This window comes from Puma concolor, chromosome A1 (assembly GCF_028749965.1).
Source record: "Puma concolor isolate L17-30 chromosome A1, mPumCon1.1.hap2, whole genome shotgun sequence".
NCBI lineage: Eukaryota > Metazoa > Chordata > Mammalia > Carnivora > Felidae > Puma > Puma concolor.
Window position 1 is genome coordinate 81,556,431 of NC_141667.1, and position 19,050 is coordinate 81,575,480.

General features: G+C 39.5%; 1 protein-coding gene across 4 annotated transcripts in view; it reads left to right on the plus strand.

The window, feature by feature from the left end:
• LIX1 (limb and CNS expressed 1) overlaps window positions 1-18,533 on the plus strand; it is a 58,894-nt gene extending 40,361 nt beyond the window's left edge. For all 4 annotated transcript variants that reach the window (XM_086692687.1, XM_086692750.1, XM_086692802.1 and 1 more), the window contains 4 exons: window positions 2,842-2,982; window positions 5,259-5,354; window positions 13,605-13,682; window positions 15,590-18,533. In XM_086692687.1, the coding sequence (XP_086548813.1) occupies window positions 2,842-2,982; window positions 5,259-5,354; window positions 13,605-13,682; window positions 15,590-15,877 (603 nt within the window). In that variant the 3' untranslated portion in view covers window positions 15,878-18,533. The remainder of the gene's footprint in view (window positions 1-2,841; window positions 2,983-5,258; window positions 5,355-13,604; window positions 13,683-15,589) is intronic.
• The last annotated feature ends 517 nt before the right edge of the window (window positions 18,534-19,050 follow it).

The following is a 19,050-nucleotide window of genomic DNA, read 5'->3' on the forward strand; positions in this document are numbered from 1 at the left end:
GAAACCTCAGGAGAGAGCTAAATCTTAAAAGGCTTTTGCTGCCTGAAGCTATCCCAAAGACTTCTTGCTTGTCATTCAACTCTAAGGGGAAAAACCCCAAATCACTTTCATATATATTTTAGAACTTTAGCACCATTCTTTTTTTTTTTTTTAAGTTTATTTATTTATTTTGAGAAGAAGAAGAGAGAGAGGGAGACAGAGCAGGGGAGGGGCAGAGAAAGAGAGAAAGAGGGAGTACCAAGTAGGCTCCATGCTGTCAGTGTAGAGCCTGACATGCAGGACTCAATCTCACAAACCAAATTGTTAGATAATAACCTGAGCCAAAACCAAGAGACAGATGCTCAGGGTCTCCTGGGTGGCTCAGTCAGTTAAGCGTCTTACATCGGCTCAGGTCATGATCTCACGGCTCGTGAGTTCGAGTCCTATGTCAGGCTCTGTGCTGACCGCGGAGCCTGGAACCTTCTTCGGATTCTGTGTCTCCCTCTCTCTCTGCCCCTCTCTTGCTCACGCTCTGTCTCTATCTCTCAAAATTAAATAAACAGTAAAAAAAATTTTTTTTAAGACAGATGCTCAACTAACTGAGCCCCCCCCCAGGCACCCCAGCACCATTCTTTATTTAAAAGGAGATATTGGAATTCTCTCTGTGTTATAAATTAAAATAGCTGTGTATAATTGCTGTTTTGTTAGGCTACTGCACGTTTTTTCCATCCTCCCTGGGGTCACGTTTCTATTTCAGAAGTTTTGTCGTTATTTCATCTGGACCCTAACCATGTGGAGCACTTCCAAGTGCTGACCCTGGGAGCAGGCACTCTGGAGGATGCTCAAGAAGTATACAAGCTGCCTTCCCAGGCCTGGAGGTTGGGAGAGGGGCAGGAAGAAGTGATCCGTAGCCAAGTACGGGATCGTTACAATAGTTGTCTCAACTGTCCAAAGAGGGAGGTTGCAGTGGGAAAATCACAGGGGCTGCAGCCTGACCTCAGGGGATTCGTACTGGGTTTGTGGAGATGGAGAGGAGAGGCCAGCCTCTGGAAGATACAAGAGCACGAGTTTGAAGTGTTCCTCAGTCAGTGTCCGCATACTCAGCGTGGGGCAGATGAGGTAGAGGTGGGGAGGTGTGGAAAGCAAACTGAGGGGGTTTAGCTTTTTCCCCGTGGAATTAGTGAATTCTTGAGGCTACAAAACTACAAAATAAATTGGGATCTTTGGTATTTTCCCTGTTCTTTCACATCATTCACCAACCACTACTGATTCTGAGAAGCATGCATTTTAGGTGGTAGGAGCCTTGGAGACCAGAGGGCCTGGCCTCCCCATTTGTCCAGTGAGGAAATACGTCCCAAAGTTTAGGAAGCCCGGGTCTCGTGATCATGAAGTAGCAGAGCCAGAGGTGACTGTCCACGTTGTTGACCAGGACCTGCTTCTGGGCTTCTCTTCCCAGGGCTTGTTTCCCACCAGGAGTTTTGGAGTAGGTTCTACGACCCTTGGCAGTTCATAGGAACCTGTGGGAGAAATGGCATCACACCCTCCAGTAGGAGTGAGCTCCAAGGACACTGCAGTTCTCACAGGGCTTCATCCCTATACCTGGACCCCCAGGGTCCATGCTAAGCCAGAATTTGAATAAGAGGAGTTGTAGCTGACAACAAAAGAAACAGGATAGAAAAGAATCAAGACACATTGAATGACCCATGTGAGCCACAGGAAAGTGAGGTTAGGAGAATGGAGAGCAATATTACTTTTAGGAGGAATTATTATTTTTTTTAATGAGTTGCTAATCATAGTCTGCCTATGGTTCCTAACTTCAGAAAGACCAAACAGGACATATCCCACCCAAACTGTGTGGACTGAGAGCAAGGTGGAAAGGGTGATCCTCAAGAATATCAGGGAATGGTTATTAGAAGGAAAGTGGGGGATAAATGCTGGAAAAGAAAAACAATAGATTTTGACATTAGCTCCCTTGTCCTAACCTGGACATGTAAGCACATATAAGACTGATATATTCCCATGTGTCAGGTGTTCTCAGGATTTTACCTATTTTAACTAATTGTGCCTATCCTCAATGTGATGACATAGGAATTACTATTATTACCATTTACAGAGGAGGAAATTGAGACACAGAAAGGGCTAACTTGCCTATAGTCTTTCAGCAAATAAGTACCATAGCTTGAATCTGAATCTAAGCAGTCTAACTCTGGAAACTGTTTTCAATTATTCTGTTAAAAATATCTCCAGGGAACCTGGGTGGCTCAGATGGTTAAGTGTCCATCTTTGGCTCAGGTCATGATCTCATGGTCCATGGGTTTGAGTCCCACATCTGACTCTGTGCTGACAGCTCAGAACCTGAAGCCTGCTTTGGATTCTGTGTCTCCCTCTCTCTCTGCCCCTCCCCTGCTCATGTTCTGTCTCTCTGTCTCTCTCAAAAATAAAATTAAAATAAAAATTAAAAAAATATATATCTCCCATTTTCCTTCTTTCCTTACATTTTTCTCCTTCTGAAATAAGGATTTGAGGAAGGCACTGAAGACAAATGTAATCACCAAGTACACAGTAGTAGCCATTATTACTTTTATTATTATTTATTAACAGTTTTCAAAGCCTCTGGTGCAGAGTAGACATTCAATGACAGTAAAATAAGACAAAAATCAATGGAAGACCAACCAAGACATTTTCATGGACTCTAGGGCAGAAAGATAATCTCATGATCTTCAGGGGATTAGCAATGAGTAAGGAAGAATAGGTGCAGAGAGTAAATGTATGAATGGAAATGTCCAGAGATCCACTGAGGCAGTGAAAAAAATGGTGAGATGCTGAATCCTGTAATAACTCCTTTTCTCTTTTCTTCTTAAGTGCTGCCTAAGTAGAGCTGAGGCCAGACGGGATGCAGCTAAAGTGGCCCTAATCAACTCCCTCTTCAATGAGCTGCCCTCTCGAAGGATCACTAAGGAATTCATTATGGAGAGTGTGCAGGAAGCAGTTGCCTCCACCAGTGTGAGTACCCACTAGGGTAGAGCTGGCTGCACTGAAACACTGAGGCATTTCAATCTTGGGAAATACTCAAATAAGCAAATTCTTTAAGAACTGTGCAGGAACTTGGGGAACTTTTTTTTTTAAAAGAACTTGGGGAGTTCCTTGTGCAGGAACTTTTTTTAAAGAACTTGGGGAGCCTGGCTGGCTCAGTTGTGAGTTCAAGCACCACACTGGGCATAGAGTTTACTTAAAAAAAAAAAAAAGAATTGTGCAAGTTTAAGTTTTACCCATGAAATCATTCATTTTCAACAAAACTAACACTTGGATTAGAAATCAAGAAATTGGAACTGTCTTCCTATGCCACATCACAGAAATATTTTTTAGACGCCCTGGATCACCATTAACCAAACTTTAAATCAAAGTAGATAATTTGATCCATCCTGATTTGTTTACTTGAATGTTAGCTATTTGAAAAGCGTTGATTCTTTTAGGGTTTGGGAATGCATACAACTGAATAGTGTTTTAATGTAGAGATAAACTAGCTCATTTTTCCCCCAAACTTGACTGATGATAAAAATTATCTGAAGTGCTTTAGTAAAAGTACCAATTCCCCAGCCAGTGTAGGAATCTGGCAATCTGTATTTTTAAGGAAAGGCTGACTGCTCAGATATGGAAAAGCCATATTCCCAATATTTGTTAGCTCTTAGAATTATCATGCTTAATAGGAATTACTTCTTTCAGAGAGCTGAAAACTTTTTACAGAGAAAATTTCTATAATGGACATAATTAATGCAAAATGCTGTAAGAACAAAAACTGTCTTAGAAATCCAGGAGTAGATGATTTGCCCCTTGTATTATGTGAAGCTTCTGATACTTGTTACCTGCAAACTACAATGGATGAAGCCTTGGTTTCTTACTGTGGCAGGTGTCTCTGTGTGTGTCCTCCAAAAACAGGAACTTGGCATTACTGAGGGAATTAGCCACCTCCTGATTTTCCCATTAGCATGGATAAACCCCATCTGAGATTTACATTCTCTGATTACCTTAATCTGGTTATAAAGGTTCTGTCATTTTGGAGAAGCTGCTGAAAATGAAGGACACATTATCGCCCTAGCAGTGACCCTTTTGTTCCTTTTCCCCTCATAAATGCTCTTGTCACCCCCAAGAGAGATAAGAGAAGGGGTAAGGGACAGAGACCTGGCAGGAAGACATCAGGGGGCTCTGTTCTGTATCTGCTGTCAGGATGAAAGGAAGCCTTTATTTTCTTGCCCTGTAAATTTTAAGTGCCTTTGAGGAAGAGAGTTAGGAAAATGATGCCTGATTTATATGTGTGGAATTTACTCAGGAGCAGGGAGGGGCCCTCAGTGTAAATGTAATTTATCATTTTTTTCATGGAAATTTCTCAGGAAAGAGAATATATAAGGTTTGCAGGCTCTGGATGGATTTCCTCTGGGATATTTAAAAAGCCAACATAAATATTTCAGCAGCAGCATGTTAATGTTATTGCATTCAAAAGCTATAAATTTGCTAGTATCTGATGCTGGCAGTTGTTTGTTCAGTCTCACAAAGGCATTGCCCACTTTCCCAGAAATCCAAGGCCCTGGGATACTAAAGGGCAGGCCCCAATGCCAGCCCACAGCTTGTGTTAGTTTTTTTTATTGTTACTACCCCTAACTAAATTGAAGGGAAATTTCAGTTCTACTCGTCACCCACCCACCTTGTTTCCTAAAGATTAAGCAGTCCAGAAGTGAAAAAATATACACCAAGATCCATGTCTCCAGGTCAAACACCAACGTATTATAAGAACTCCCATTAAGAATCATGGCAGTAAAATATGAATGGTCCATACAACCAGAGAATTATTTCCCTCTCAGTTATATAATCTTGCCTGGTTGCCATCAAATCAGAACAGGGTCAGCATTTCAATGTTTCAAATAACAGATGAAGGCAGCCTCAGAGGGCAACCACTCAAACATTACCACCATCAACAGCAAAGTCCTTGCGCAAGATACAGGAATTTCTACTTTGGGAAAATTATTCTTTTAGCAAGTATATAATTAGTTAACATTCTAATCAAAATCTAGATTCAAATTGATTACAAAATCCTCCTCTTTACTCTGAGTCATGATGAGATTAAGAATTTTATCCCAAATCAACTGGACACTTGGTTGTAGAATGCACACCTGAAAGGTCAGGAAAATAGAAATTTCACTGTAGGGCCATGGCATTAATTCGTGAACACCAAAAGAAGAGGAGGGAAAATCCATAATATTTTCCTTCTCTGCTTTCCTTCCAAGGGCACTTTGGATGATGCAGACGACCCCAGCACCAGCATTGGAGCCTACCACTACATGTTAGAGTCAAACATGGGGAAGACCATGCTGGAATTTCAGGTATCTGACTTCCTGCTATATGTTTAATTTTGCTACACAATCCAGAAACTTGTGAGAATGCCACTCTTATCATTAACATCTCCTTTCCCAATAGTCTAGTCTTTTTTTTTGTTTTGGGCCTTTTAACCTAACCCTCTTAGAATCCAGCATGGTAGCTCCATTATAGCCACACCTCAGTAGACTAAAACAAACAAGCAAACAAAGCAGAGTCTTTGCTTTCTTAAAGGGAAGTAAAAGGCTTAAGTCTAAGGAACAGCTGGGGAACACCACCACTTGAAGACCTTGTAACATTTCACCAGCTTTTCAGTACAAAGTTCCTTTTAAGCCAAACTGAACACTTTGAAGTGTTGGTTTTGACCATTTGGTTCTTAATTTTCAGAAGTCATAGATGAAGTTGCCTACAGTGTACATTAAACAATGCCCCCCTCACTTCTGGCATTTCCACTAAACAAGATCTGCCACCACCCATTGTTAACTAAATCAAAACATTTATCAAGCTGTAACTCTGTTTCATCCACTGCTGACAAGCAATAATAGAGCTGAAGAACTATATTACTTATTATTTGCAAATCAATAACAATAAGAATAATACTCATTGACACTTATTGGATGCTTACTTTGTCTGACACTGTGCTCACTGTGCTGAGCATTTAACAAATAGCATAATTTAACACTCACAATAAACATATGAGTATTTATTATCCCCATGTCATCAGGAAAGGAAATGTGCCATATTTAGTCAATTGCAGAGCAAGGGTTCAGACCCATGCAGTCTAATTTCTGAGCTCACAGTCCCAACTGTTATCTTTTATTGGACTGGGCAGATGAAAATTCAGCAGTGATTGGGCATGAAATGTGTGCCCTCTAAAAAAACTAAACTTGGATATTGAATATCCATATTTATGCAATGCTAATAGGAATCAATACACAATGTTATAATGAAGAGACTATACCTCCAGTATTTCTGTTGTTAGATTCCGAGAAGCAATCAAAGATACAATGTTTTATGGACCCAAATGTTCATTATGGTGTAGTTTACAGTGGTCTTACAGTTGAGCTCTGAAGCCACCAGCTTTCAAATACCTTTCAAACTATTTTCTGGACTGCAATGCCATAGCCACTTTGTAGGTGGATACGTCCCTCCTGCCCATTTTTAAGAATCAGTATTTTCCTTCATTAGGCATTTGTTTTGTTCTCAAAATTACCCTCTCTTCATTTAGTCACCCAGTTTTTTTTTTTTTTTTTAATGTTTATTTATTTTTGAGAGAGAGAGAGAGTAAGTATTTATGAGTCGGGGAGGGGCAGAGAGAGAGGCAGAGGATCTGAAGCCAGCTCTGCACTGTCAGCACAGAGCCTGATGTGGGGCTTGAACCCACTAACTGTGAGATCATGACCTGGACTGAAGTCAGACGCTTAACCAAATGAGCCACTCAGGCACCATCCGGTTTTCTTTTTAAGTGGCAGTGGTCTCACTGGCCTTTGAGGCTGATTGTCTTGGTTTTGAAGAGACTGGGTATCCCTAAAGCATACCCTCTGGGATAGACAGGGGCATGCATCAGCTCAGTGATTCTGAGCCCAGACTCTGAAGTGGGCTGGCCCAATTTAGCTTGGCTCTGCTTCTCACCTCTACATCTGTTTCCTCATTGTATGTAAATTAGGGAGACTATTAGTACTGGCACTACCTCACAGTGCCATGGTGAGCATTAGATGGGACAATATAGAAAGAGTCCAGAACAGTTCCTAGCATATGGTAAATAATGAATACTGGGGTGCCTGGGTGGCTCAGTCGGTTGAGCAGCCGACTTCGGCTCAGGTCATGATCTCGCGGTCCGTGAGTTTGAGCCCCGCGTCGGGCTCTGTGCTGACAGCTCGGAGTCTGGAACCTGTTTCGGATTCTGTGTCTCCCTCTCTCTGACCCTCCCCCGTTCATGCTCTGTCTCTCTCTCTCAAAAATAAATAAATGTTAAAAAAAATTTTTTTTTAAATACTCAATGAATATTGACAACTGTTATTATATATACTTCTGAAGAAAGACTGCTTCACCTGAAAGGCTACCAGATGGATTCCCTTGGCAACTTTATCTAACCTAAAGGTTTCAAATGAGGAAAAGATACCTCCCTGCACTAAATATTTCAGGGCTCTTGCTGTAGGATAAAAGGGTGGAACTGTAAAGGGTCCATACTTTTCCCCCATAAATAATCTAAAGTCAAAGAGAAAAAAATGAAAGGGAAGAGGGTAACACAAGAGAAAGAACACCAATTTGTCAAAATTGGATAGACTGTGTGACACCTGCCCTACCACTTCCCACCTGGGCACTTCAGTATTCTGAGACTCAATTTTCTCATCTATAAAATAGGAATCATAATGCCCATTGTGTAGGATTTTTGTGGAATGCACATAATGTGACATTTATACAGCATCTAGTACAGTAATTTCCCCAAGGAAGAACCTCATTTATTTTAATTTCTCCCCTCTCAACCCCAACCAAAGAAAATTGTACTTCTTTTACTATAAAATGAATGCTGCCTGCTCTAGTACATAGTAGCTTGTATGTGATTTAGTAGCTGTTTTCAGAAAACTAAGAATGATTTTTGAATGTAATTAGGTTATTAATCTGGCAAAGATGAGGGAGGCAGGATTTTTAAAAATTCTTAAAATTTTGTCCAAATACTATGAAAGGCTGTACTCAACCACCTTTTAGTAATACTTTAATTACCTTGCAATGGGCTGTATGTTTTCTGTGTGGTCTATGTAGTAAGGTATTTAAGTATGTGAAATAATAACTTGAATCAAACTGTGGAAATGGTTCATAAATTCTCAGAACAGAGGCTGGGGACAGGATGGGGGACAAAGGAAGAGGATGTGAGGGCAGGAAAAATCCAAACTCACTCCCCCAGTAGGGATGCTGGCAACCCAGGAGGACGGCTGTGGAACACATCTCTTTTCCTTCCGCCAGTTCTAGGTTGCCTGCTGGGTCCCAGCACATTCCTTGGTGGCCTGGGTTAAATGCATCAGCTTGTTTCTTCACATAATGGGAATTGACCACAGACCTGGGCTGTTTGTAGCCGACACAGCAATTCAGTACCCCTGGTGGGTAATAGACGTATGTCTGTATCTAGCTACGGATGACTATACCATATAAAAACAAGGAGGGTGTCTCCTGACTGCCTGCAGGCTTTCCAGGGGGGCTGTCAAGGAGGCAGCACTCAGAGGAAACGTGATAGGCTTCTGCTTACGTTCACTTCGTGGGAGGGAAGCTGGGTAGCCTTCCCATACAGAAAATTGCCTGGTGTTTGGGGGGAGGGATGGCGACAGCACTAGCCACTGGGTCTTGTCAAGGTCAGATTTGAGGCAGACTTTGACTGAAGCTGGTTAATATATTTACTCTGAAGCCTAATGCAGTCCAAGGACGACTTGTTTATTTACATCTTTGCTAAATTCTCCAGGTCGCCTTTTAAAACCTCATCCCATAAACAAATTTCCTCTTAAATCCATTCTCTTGGGTGGGGAGATGGTGCCCACCTGTTTTTCAAGTTCTCCATTTACAGTGTTTGTTTTTCTTATTTCTGATGAATCACAGAACCAAGAGAGTCTCCCAGACAGAGTTCTAGAGAGAAGCAGCATGCATTTTCTCCCCACAAAGTAGCTGAAAGGGCAAACATTGTTCCTAGTAGGAGGCAACACCAGGAAGCACTGAGGACAGAGCCCAGCTGGTGGTGGTTTAAACTAAATGAATGACAAATTGAACCAGGAAAACTGAAGAATGAAAGCTGCAATTTGCACTTTTTCCTAAAGATGAAGAAAACAAAGGGTTCAATTCTCCATTTGATATCAAATTTATTTTACTGATCAGGACTGGCTACATAATTCTTGGGGCCCATACAAGATAAAAATGCAGGGCCTTTTAAAAAAAAAATTGCTAAGAATTTCAAGTCGGTGGAGACTTAAATCAAGCTTGGGGTCCTGTGTGACTGCACAGATCACAAGTTCATGAAGCTGGCCTTGTCCCTGAGACAGACTCACCAGAAGGGATGACTAGAAAGGGAGAATTAAGCATTTACCTCAGGCACAAAATTTAAAGGAGTTTCAAAAAATTCAATGATAAAGACAATATTATAATGCACTATTTTATTTTATTCTTATTATTTTTTTTAGAGAAAGAGAGTGCAATCAAGGGAGAGGGGCAGAGGGAGGCAGAGAATCTTAAGCAGGCTCCACGCTCAGCATGGAGCTCAATGTGAGGCTTGATCCCACAACCCTGAGATCATGACCTGAGCCAAAACCAAGAATTCTACTCAAGTGACTGTGCCACCCAGACACCACTATACTGTGCCACCCAGACACCCCTATAATGCAATATTTTAAAAACTCAAAATGAATGTGTGAAAATTCATAACAAACAAATATCACCCTAGTCCCAACCCAACTTATAGGCCAGCTTCTTGGTTACCTGTCAGCCTACCCAGACTCCCCAGGCTTCTAGGTCAGCCACATAACAAGAAGCATGGCACAAAGACATGAATAAGGAACAGGTCAGATAGCTCACCAAACTTATTTCCTTTAAAGTGATAAGGTTTTGGGGCACCTGGGTGGCTCAGTTGGTTGGGCAACCGACTTCGGCTCAGGTCATGATCTCACGGTTTGTGAGTTCGAGCCCTGCATCAGGCTCTGTGCTGACAGCTCAGAGCCTGGAGCCTGCTTCAGATTCTGTGTCTCCCACTCTCTCTACCCCTCCCCTGCTTGCGCTCTGTGTCTCTCTGTCTCTCAGTAATAAACATTAAAAAAAAAAAAAAATTAAAGTGATAAGGCTTTGACAGGTAGAAAACAAAACCATGAAAACCAGGCAGCAGGGGATTATGATGACCTAGGAAGAGAATCCTTACAGAGGCCCCACAGCAGCCCTCTCCTTGCTCTCCTTGCCAGTCTGCAATAATGCAGGGATTTCTGATGGAATCAACGAGAGGCATACAAGGATTTCCTGGGGTTAAGAGAAGGGCTCAAACAGCTTCGGGAAGATTTGAGGATAGTAAAGGTGGTCTTATGAAGGAAAATAAAGAAGTAGGACAGGAAGAATGTGGAAATATTTCAATATACTTTACATAGTGATCATAAGATTAGCATCTCTACAAAGGAAGGCAATGACTAGATTGGGATGTAATGTAAGAAGGCAGAAAGAAGGTCATCTTCCCTGTGGGATTTTAGGAACAAAAACAGCACTGAGAAAGAGGCAGTTGTGTTACTGCTGCAGCAAAAACTCCTTGGGGATGGAATAGAAATTTGGACAAACCATAAGGGGTAAGGAGGAGGGCTCTTCCACAGTGAAAAACAGTTCAAGTCTCTGTGGGGAAGTTTTTGAGAGATGTCTGTTCATGGCAGAATTGTGGGTGCTAAAGTCTTAGGAGGACTGCTGGGTGGAATGCCAAGAGTTTATCTGGAAAGGGGGCAGTAGTTAGTGTATAGATAAGAATGAGAGCTTAGAAGACATTGGAGGGAGAATATGTTACTAAGGCAAAAATTGTAGGATGGTGGAATTAAGAGCCCTGTAGGCTGTTTCTCAAACTGGGCCACAAGGACAATATCAAGAGGGCTGTTGAAAGTCACAGAAGAAACTCACTATATCTTTCTGGGTTTTACTGAGTGTAACCATTATAAACTTGGGTTGGGGGGAAAGTGGAGGAGTGGAGGTGGTATGCATTATTTTAAAAAATGGATATATACACTAGAATACAAAATAAAACATGAAACGGTAAGAGATGTCTTATTTGGAAATAGTGGCCCTCCTGTAATATCACAGAGACTGTTTCCTATCAGGACATAAAAAGTGATCCTTTTCATTTTTATGGCTACCAAGTCTCTAGTGAGTAGGTTTAAAGGTACAATGAGAAAGGTAGCACAGATTTACCCTCTTCAGTCACTGGGGTTACCTTGCTGAGAAGCACAGGGGTGAGAAGCAGATTACATAAGATTTAGCTGTAGAACAAACCAACTCTCACTTTTCCAAATTACCAGAGTGACATGACAGACTGAAAATCTGGACCAGGGAGAAGTGAAAAAGAGAGGGCATAAGAGGGGCAGCTTCCCTGAGCAGTGGAACCAGAGCCCTAGGCAGATAGTGGCATCTCTGTTTGGGGTAGGAGGAGTAATTCTGCTGGTATCCATGAATTATTTTAATTAATAGAAACACATGGTTTTGCTTTTACTGAAGTCTCTATGGGCTCTTTGAGTGCTTACTTGAATAATAGAATATAGACAAAACCCCAAACTGAAAAGAAGGGAAAAAAATTACATTCTACTGGCAATTTTAGACATAAGAATGGTGATATTTGCTCTTCTGATCATCTTATAGCTTTAAAATTCAATAATTTTAAGATGTCTGAAATCTTAGAATGCCTTAGGTCTCTTCATTTTCATAATTTAAGCTTCTTCCTGAGCAAGCAGAGGTAAAGACAATAACAATCAGCTTTTTTAAATGGTCGGTAGGACATCTGTCTCAAAGTTAAGTTTTCATAACTAGTGTCATGACCAGGAATTTCCTTAATTGAATTGTGTGTGTTGTTTATGCTGTTAATCCACAATGGGGGGGGGGGGGTAGTCTCTCTGACCAAAAATGAAAAAAAATGCAGATAATTTCACTGGAAGATGCATTAGGAAAATAAAATCTTCAGTATGTGTATACAGTTTACCTTGCCCTTCATATCATCAAGGGAAAAGATGCTGATAGAAACTCAGTGATGTGCTCAGCCCTGGGCCACTGGATATAGGGACTGTGGATTGGTTTTAAGGTCAATTATACTTTATTACCCATATTTTTATGCATTTTCTTGACTGAATTTATAAACACAGGAGAATTTTACAGTTTCTGTGGTTTGTCAATTATATGTTATCTATATTTACTTTTTGGCTAAAATTTAAATGGTTTCTTTAATATGTAATATTGTCACATGATTCAAAGCTCAATAGGTAACAAAGAATGTCAGAGGGAGATCTCCCTCCCCATCCTCCCAGACATTCCTGTTCTCTCCCCAGAGACAACTATGTTACCCAGTTCTTTTGTATCTTGCCAGAACTCTCCTGGCATTTACAAGCAAACATTTATAAGGGTTTTCTATTCTTTTAAATCAAATACCAGCACACAGTATATGTGTTGTGCATCTTGCTTTTCTTTTAACACCACATCATAAATACTCTTTATACTAGAACCTGGAGAGCCTTCTCATTCTCTCTCCGTGAATGAAAGTATTCAGTAGCAAGAATGTATTGTAGGGGAGGAAAATAATTTTCCCTCTACCCTTATGAGTTCTTAGCTGAGACCCCTGCAATCAAAGACAGATTAACATAAGAAAAACAGAAGTTTATTAGCATATATACCTCACATATACATGAGAGATACTCAGGGAAAAATAAGTATCTTCCTGAGGTGGCTTGGAATTTATGATAAAATACCATCTTGATAGGAAAAGGGGAGGCAGGAGATATAGGCCTCTTAGGGGATAGCAAATGATTTTTAAGAAAGATGAATGGGCCCTTAGTAGAATAGATAGGATGTATAATACTTTGTGACAGAGTTTGTTTGGGTATGGTGTGGACTTCCAGTTTCCTTTTCTATAGTAAGAGTTGGTCTTCCCTGGTTGATAAAATTCCTCGGGAGAAGATTTATCAAAACAAGTTCCTTTTGTCTTTAGGCAGATAAGGGGAGTTCAGGGAAAGACTTTCCCTGCATTTGATGTTTTTCAAGTGCTTCTGGCTTAAAATAATCAATATACCAAAATGGCATGTTTTGGAATGACATGTCCTAAACTTATATTTTGGAGTAGCATATTCTGCTACCCTTAAGTTTCATACTTTTTAAAACCATTTCCTTAAAAATGATCATTTAACATATTCCCAGCCTCAGGCAATTTCAAAAACAGTACAATGAATAATTTTGCCTGCACATCATTCTGAGATATGCTGGTATATTTAGATAACTTCTTGAATGTAGAGTTGTTACAGTATATGTATTTTTAATGTTGAAAGATATTTTTCAACTACTTAGTCATTTTATTGTGCAAATATGGATGCGGCAGAGGAGAGAAGAATGCTCAAGAATCTTGGAGACTCTGGTGTTTGAAAAGTCTCAAAATGTTCTGATGATATTGTGTATTCTATTTTCCTGAGATAGTTGGGGATCAGAGTTATGCCCTACCCATCTCTCACACTTTCTTTCACATTTCTGCTTTGAGATTAATGACAGGTGTTTGGGTTTTGTAGGAGCTGATGACCATTTTCCAACTACTGCACTGGAATGGAAGCCTAAAAGCCCTTCGTGAAACAAAGTGTTCCCGACAGGTGAGGTTTTCCAATCAAGAACAGGTTTATGTCATAGAGACTGAGCAGATGGCTTGTCATCTTCCTAGATTTCCTTTATTTGGATTTTTCTCTGTTTAAATTTGGTACTTTATGTATTAAGAGCAGAAGATACAGGAAAAAAAAATATATAAAGCAGTCTATTTGAGTCAGGGACTGACCAACTAGGCATGCTAAGGAGAATATTGCCTGGACATGGGATTCATTTAGCTACCTGTACTAAATGCCAGAATGGAGGGATCATTAAGCCAGACTTGATTTCTAAGTCAAGTGCTAAATCTACTCTACACACCTGCCCAACCTTAGAATTTGTGCCTTCACCGGAATCTACCCCCAAAACGAAGAGCACACTGTATACACTGTATGTTAGCCAACTTGGCAATAGATTATATATATTAAAAAAGAATTTGTGCCCTCTTCTGTTCTCGAATGCAGAAAGAAATTTGAGAATGTACTCTTTCTGAACTGCTTCACTGAAGAATGGTAAAGTTATCCACTAAAAGTCCCCAAAGGGCAACAGAAATGATTATAAAGCTGGGCAAGCTGGCATTCAGTCACCTCAATTTTTTGGTTTGGAAGTTTCTTCCTTGTTTTTCAGAAATGGGGTCTCACTATTTCTTTGTTACCTATGAGAAGCACCCTTCCCCCCTTTTTTTAATGGCAAAGGCAAACCCTGTCCTGTGTATTGAACAGCTTTCACCTGCTATCTTCCAATATTTATGCTTTCTTTGCTTTCTTTATGCACCATTGGACTTTGAAAGATGGCCATTTATTTTTGAGAATTTGCTAACAGGAATTTGTATGAGGAATAAAGCCTTTACTAGTCAGCTAGATGTGGGTGGATATAAGAGTTTTCCATGCACTGCAGCCCCAGGAGTTTTTAGTTGTTCTTTGGTTAGAAAGTCTGGCTTTCAAAATGTCAAAGATGGAAAAGAAATAAGTAGCTGACAATGGTTTTGGCTATTTTTTTTCTTTTCCTTTGATTTTATAAAAGGCCTTTGAAACTCACTGGGTTAGTTATAAACACTTTTCCATGGTTGTTTTTAATTTGTTAAGGTCATAAATAAATACCATATGTTCTTGAAAATAAAAATAAGCAAAGCATCCCCTCTATAAGATCTTCTTAAAGTGTATCCATCAAACCCATACATTATGTTACAATGTATTGGCAATTTTTTTCACATGAAAATTGACAGGTAGTGGCCAATTTTTAATTATTTGCAGAAGAAATACTGTACATGAAGTTACCATTGTATCAATAATGATAATGCCTATGTTCCACAATACACTTTTATAGTTCTATTTGTAGTTGCTGTGAGCCATTTGGACTGTCATCTATCTTCCTTAAGCTAACAAATTGACTCTTGTTAGGAAGTGGGCTCTCCTGGTTTCTAAGTCTTGTCCTCATTCAAAGCCTCCTGCTTTCTGCAGGGGGTGAGACCAAACCCAATTATACCCTAATCTTTCCATATAACTGTTTCCATCTCTCCATCTTGCTGAAGGAGAAAATCCTGGGCAGAAGAGTTCAAGGAATAAATGAGGTAATATCCATGTGTGAAGGAATGCATTTTCTAAGGAAGACATTTTCTAGCAACGTCAGAGCTCTGTTGTGAACATTATTGAGTCCTTCTTGGTGGTAGTGTTTTGACTTAGCCTGAAGTGACCCTGCTTTGCTTGACCAGCTTGGCCCTTCATTTGCTTTAAGAAGCATATCATGGGATTTGGTTTCCGTGTGTAAACATCAGAGAGGTTCAGTTATTGGTAAAACCTCTATGAATGTGGATGTGGGGGGTGGCAGGGACAAAGGAAATGAGGTGTTGGAAAGCCATGAACACAGGTGCCTTTGTTGCTCTTCACTGACACTCTGGACTTTGTCTCTTGGCTTCCAGGAAGTCATCTCCTACTATTCCCAGTATTCCCTAGATGAAAAGATGCGCAGCCACATGGCCCTGGACTGGATCATGAAAGAGAAGGAATCTCCAGGAATTCTCTCTCAAGAGCTACGGATGGCCCTGAGGGAGTTGGAGGAAGCCAGGAAAGCAGGACAAGAACTGCGGTTTTACAAAGAAAAGAAAGAAATCCTGAGTTTAGCCCTGACTCAGATCTACAGCGATCCTGACACCTCCTCACCCAGTGATGATCAGCTGAGCCTAACGGCTCTTTGTGGCTACCACTAGCAAGGCCAGGTTCCAGCTGGCCTGAGGTTGGCAGAGGCTGGACTCTAACATTAGGAAGCTCAGTGAAGGAAGTTGTTGGAGGCTTTACCACCTACAGCTACCACCTGAAGGCTGTACTAATTCTTCCCACCCATTCCATTCATAGACTCTCAGAGTAATAGGATCCTTACAGGTCCCAACAATTTTCCCATCACACTTTCAAGAGTTCCTCCTCTTACTGAAAGGATGGAGACAGAATTGTTTGAAAAACATTTCCCAGGTTTGGCTCTAACCTAAAGCCCTGTTGACATGTGCCTTCCTAGATTATGTATGTTGTTTTAAACAATGGGCCAGTGTAGCATCCCCCAAAAGAACACCAGCTGGGACTGGGGAAAGTAGCATGAGAGCAATTTTTAAAAATAGTTGGGATTAAATAAACAACATAGAAAATACACATGGGTCAGAATTTCTTCCTAAGCTTTATAACTAAGAGACACTTCTACTCTACTAGGTAAAATCCAAAATTCCAGTGGCAATTTTATCTGGACATCCCACTATCAAAGATCTAAAGTGGTAATAGTGAAAATACGTGATAAATTTAACTTGGCTTAAAATGCCAGTTATAATAATTTTTAAAAAATCCACACTCTTCGGTATGGGGATAAATTTCACCTAGAATAGTACTCCTATTCCTCAAGAAGAATTAGTATCTAATTTTAATGAGTCCTGCAAACAGTGATGTTCATTTTTAACTTGCAAATAGATAACTCAGATTGATTTGTTTTTATTTTTGCCACCACAGTCATCTATGTATCATGGAGACAGTCACTGGATTTTGAAAAATCATTAGCTTTTAACAGTGCTTGCATTTGATTAGTTTCTCGTGCATTAGAGAGAAGGAGTATTTAACTGTCTTTATTGTTGTTCAAGAACATAAGCCAGGAGTAGTTCAAATGTAGTGTCATTTCCAAGTTTTAATTAGACATTGTCATCTCTCTTTGAAAATGGCTTGGGTCAATTAACTGATTAGAAAACCAAAAGCAAATACAGACCAATTTTTAGATGGTTTCTGGTCACTCAAATTTAAGAATGGCAGCAGTGTGAATTTTAGACATTTGTAGGAATTTCCAACTTTATAACACAAAAAGGATTATCTTGCATTTAGTCCAATAATTCAAAATAAAGGATACAGTTTTTTCAATGTTAAATAAGATTTCTTTTTCTTCATGTTTAAGTGAATGCAAACTAACGTTCCTGAAGGCTAAAACCATTATATTTACATTAAAGTTTACAAAAGCATGATAGCTTAACTTCATATATAAATATGTGCAGATGTAATTATCACTCCTTAAGTCCCCATGAAAACTATATATATGGATCATGTATTTTGGAATTAGCCTTTAAAATAAAAAAATTAATTTCAGATATCATATTTCTCACACCAGGGGAAAATTTAGCTTCTTACCTACTGCCTTACTCTGTCGTGAAAGGTAATACTATAAATATTAGATAAATTTAATTTAAAAATATTGTGTTAACAAATGTCACATTTCTCCCCAAAATGAGGCTAAATGTCACCTAGAATAAAACTAAAACAATATTCCCTTACAATCCTAAAAAGGAATTCGAATTAATATTTGCAAGTTGAATAAATTTTAACATTAAGGAAACTTTCTGTTAAAAGCAATTTTTTCATAAAGTCATTACTCTATCATTTCATAAAACCATAATTTCCCATGTTAGGTGTGATTATAGGTAGGTCCATCTTTGCTGCATTTGCAGCTTTTGACCATGACCACCTAAAGCTGACACCATCTAATTAGATCCAGGAAGGGGAATCAGCAAGGAAAATGTTAAAATTTATTCTTTGCTCTATAATTAGAAAACTGTACCTATTACGTGAACTAAAAGCATTGCCCTTGGCCAATGGCAGTTTTCCCAGCTGGTCAGAACTGCCCACTCTTCCTGGAATGGTATGGAACCTATAGCAAAAGAAACAAAATTCAGAATCTCTGCCATTGCTGGAGCCTTTTAATGCTCATTTATAGCAAATCAATTTTAGCTAAGACATAAGGGCTGCCAGTACATCACTTAAACATTTATAATTCCAGACCTAAGAAGAGCCATGTTGAAAAGCAAAGTAGATTCTTCTTCTTCTTCTTCTTCTTCTGTATCTTGTTCTCAGTGATACACTGTGTTGAAGGGGATTAAAGTGGAAGATTCTCTATTTTAAATATATGGAGTTCTGGGTCCTAAACTTTTGTGGTTATAATGCCTTTGAGAATCTGATGAAAGCTATGGACCTTCTCCTAGGAAAATAGAGTGAAGCATATACCTTCAAATTTATGCAGTTTCAGAGAGTTTGTGAACCTCCCCAATGTCCATGGATTGCTCTGTCTAAGGACCTCCAATTTAGAATCTTGAGTACAGACTTATAGTCTCAAACTTTTCAGCATGGATCCAAACTAGCTCAGACCAGCCCTGTGTAGCCTACTTCTAAGATAAATGTTATCATCCTTAAATACAGAATTGTACTGCATTTTGACAAGAATGGTTTAATCTTCACAAAGTCCAAATATACCAAATTGCTATGAAAAAACATCTTAAAACAAACTAGTCACTAAGTGTGTGAACCTATTAGAATATTGTCAATCTAAAAAAGACATTATTCCTCTAATGATCAGAATTTGTCCATTTGTTCAAAAGCTGTAGTCCACTGATACGTTTTCCATTTAATTTATTCACTTACCTCTAGAAAAGGAGAATAAAATCACAGATAGTCCTGAAATGCTATACCATAATCAACTATGAATCTAATCATCTATGTCTCAGGAAAAAGAGAAAGAAAGCATAAAGATTTACACTTCCCTGTTTCTTTCGGGGAAGCTTTTGAAGACAACAGTATTATCATAGTTGACTTCGTCTCTAAGATACTTTAGAGAATTCTGAGTTATATCATGCCATGTCTTTCTTTCTTGCCATGGACAAAAGAAGCCAGACTAAGAATATTTTCATTATCCTTGACTGTATTTAAAAGTAAACATTATTCAAGATATTATCACTTCTATATCATTGATACTTTTTTGTTCTGCCTTGCAGAAATGCAAGTATCAAGTTTTCTTCTATGGTGTCTATGGTGTAAAAGAGTGAATATTTCAGCCAGGGTCCTAGGAAAAAGAAAATCATTTTTTCTA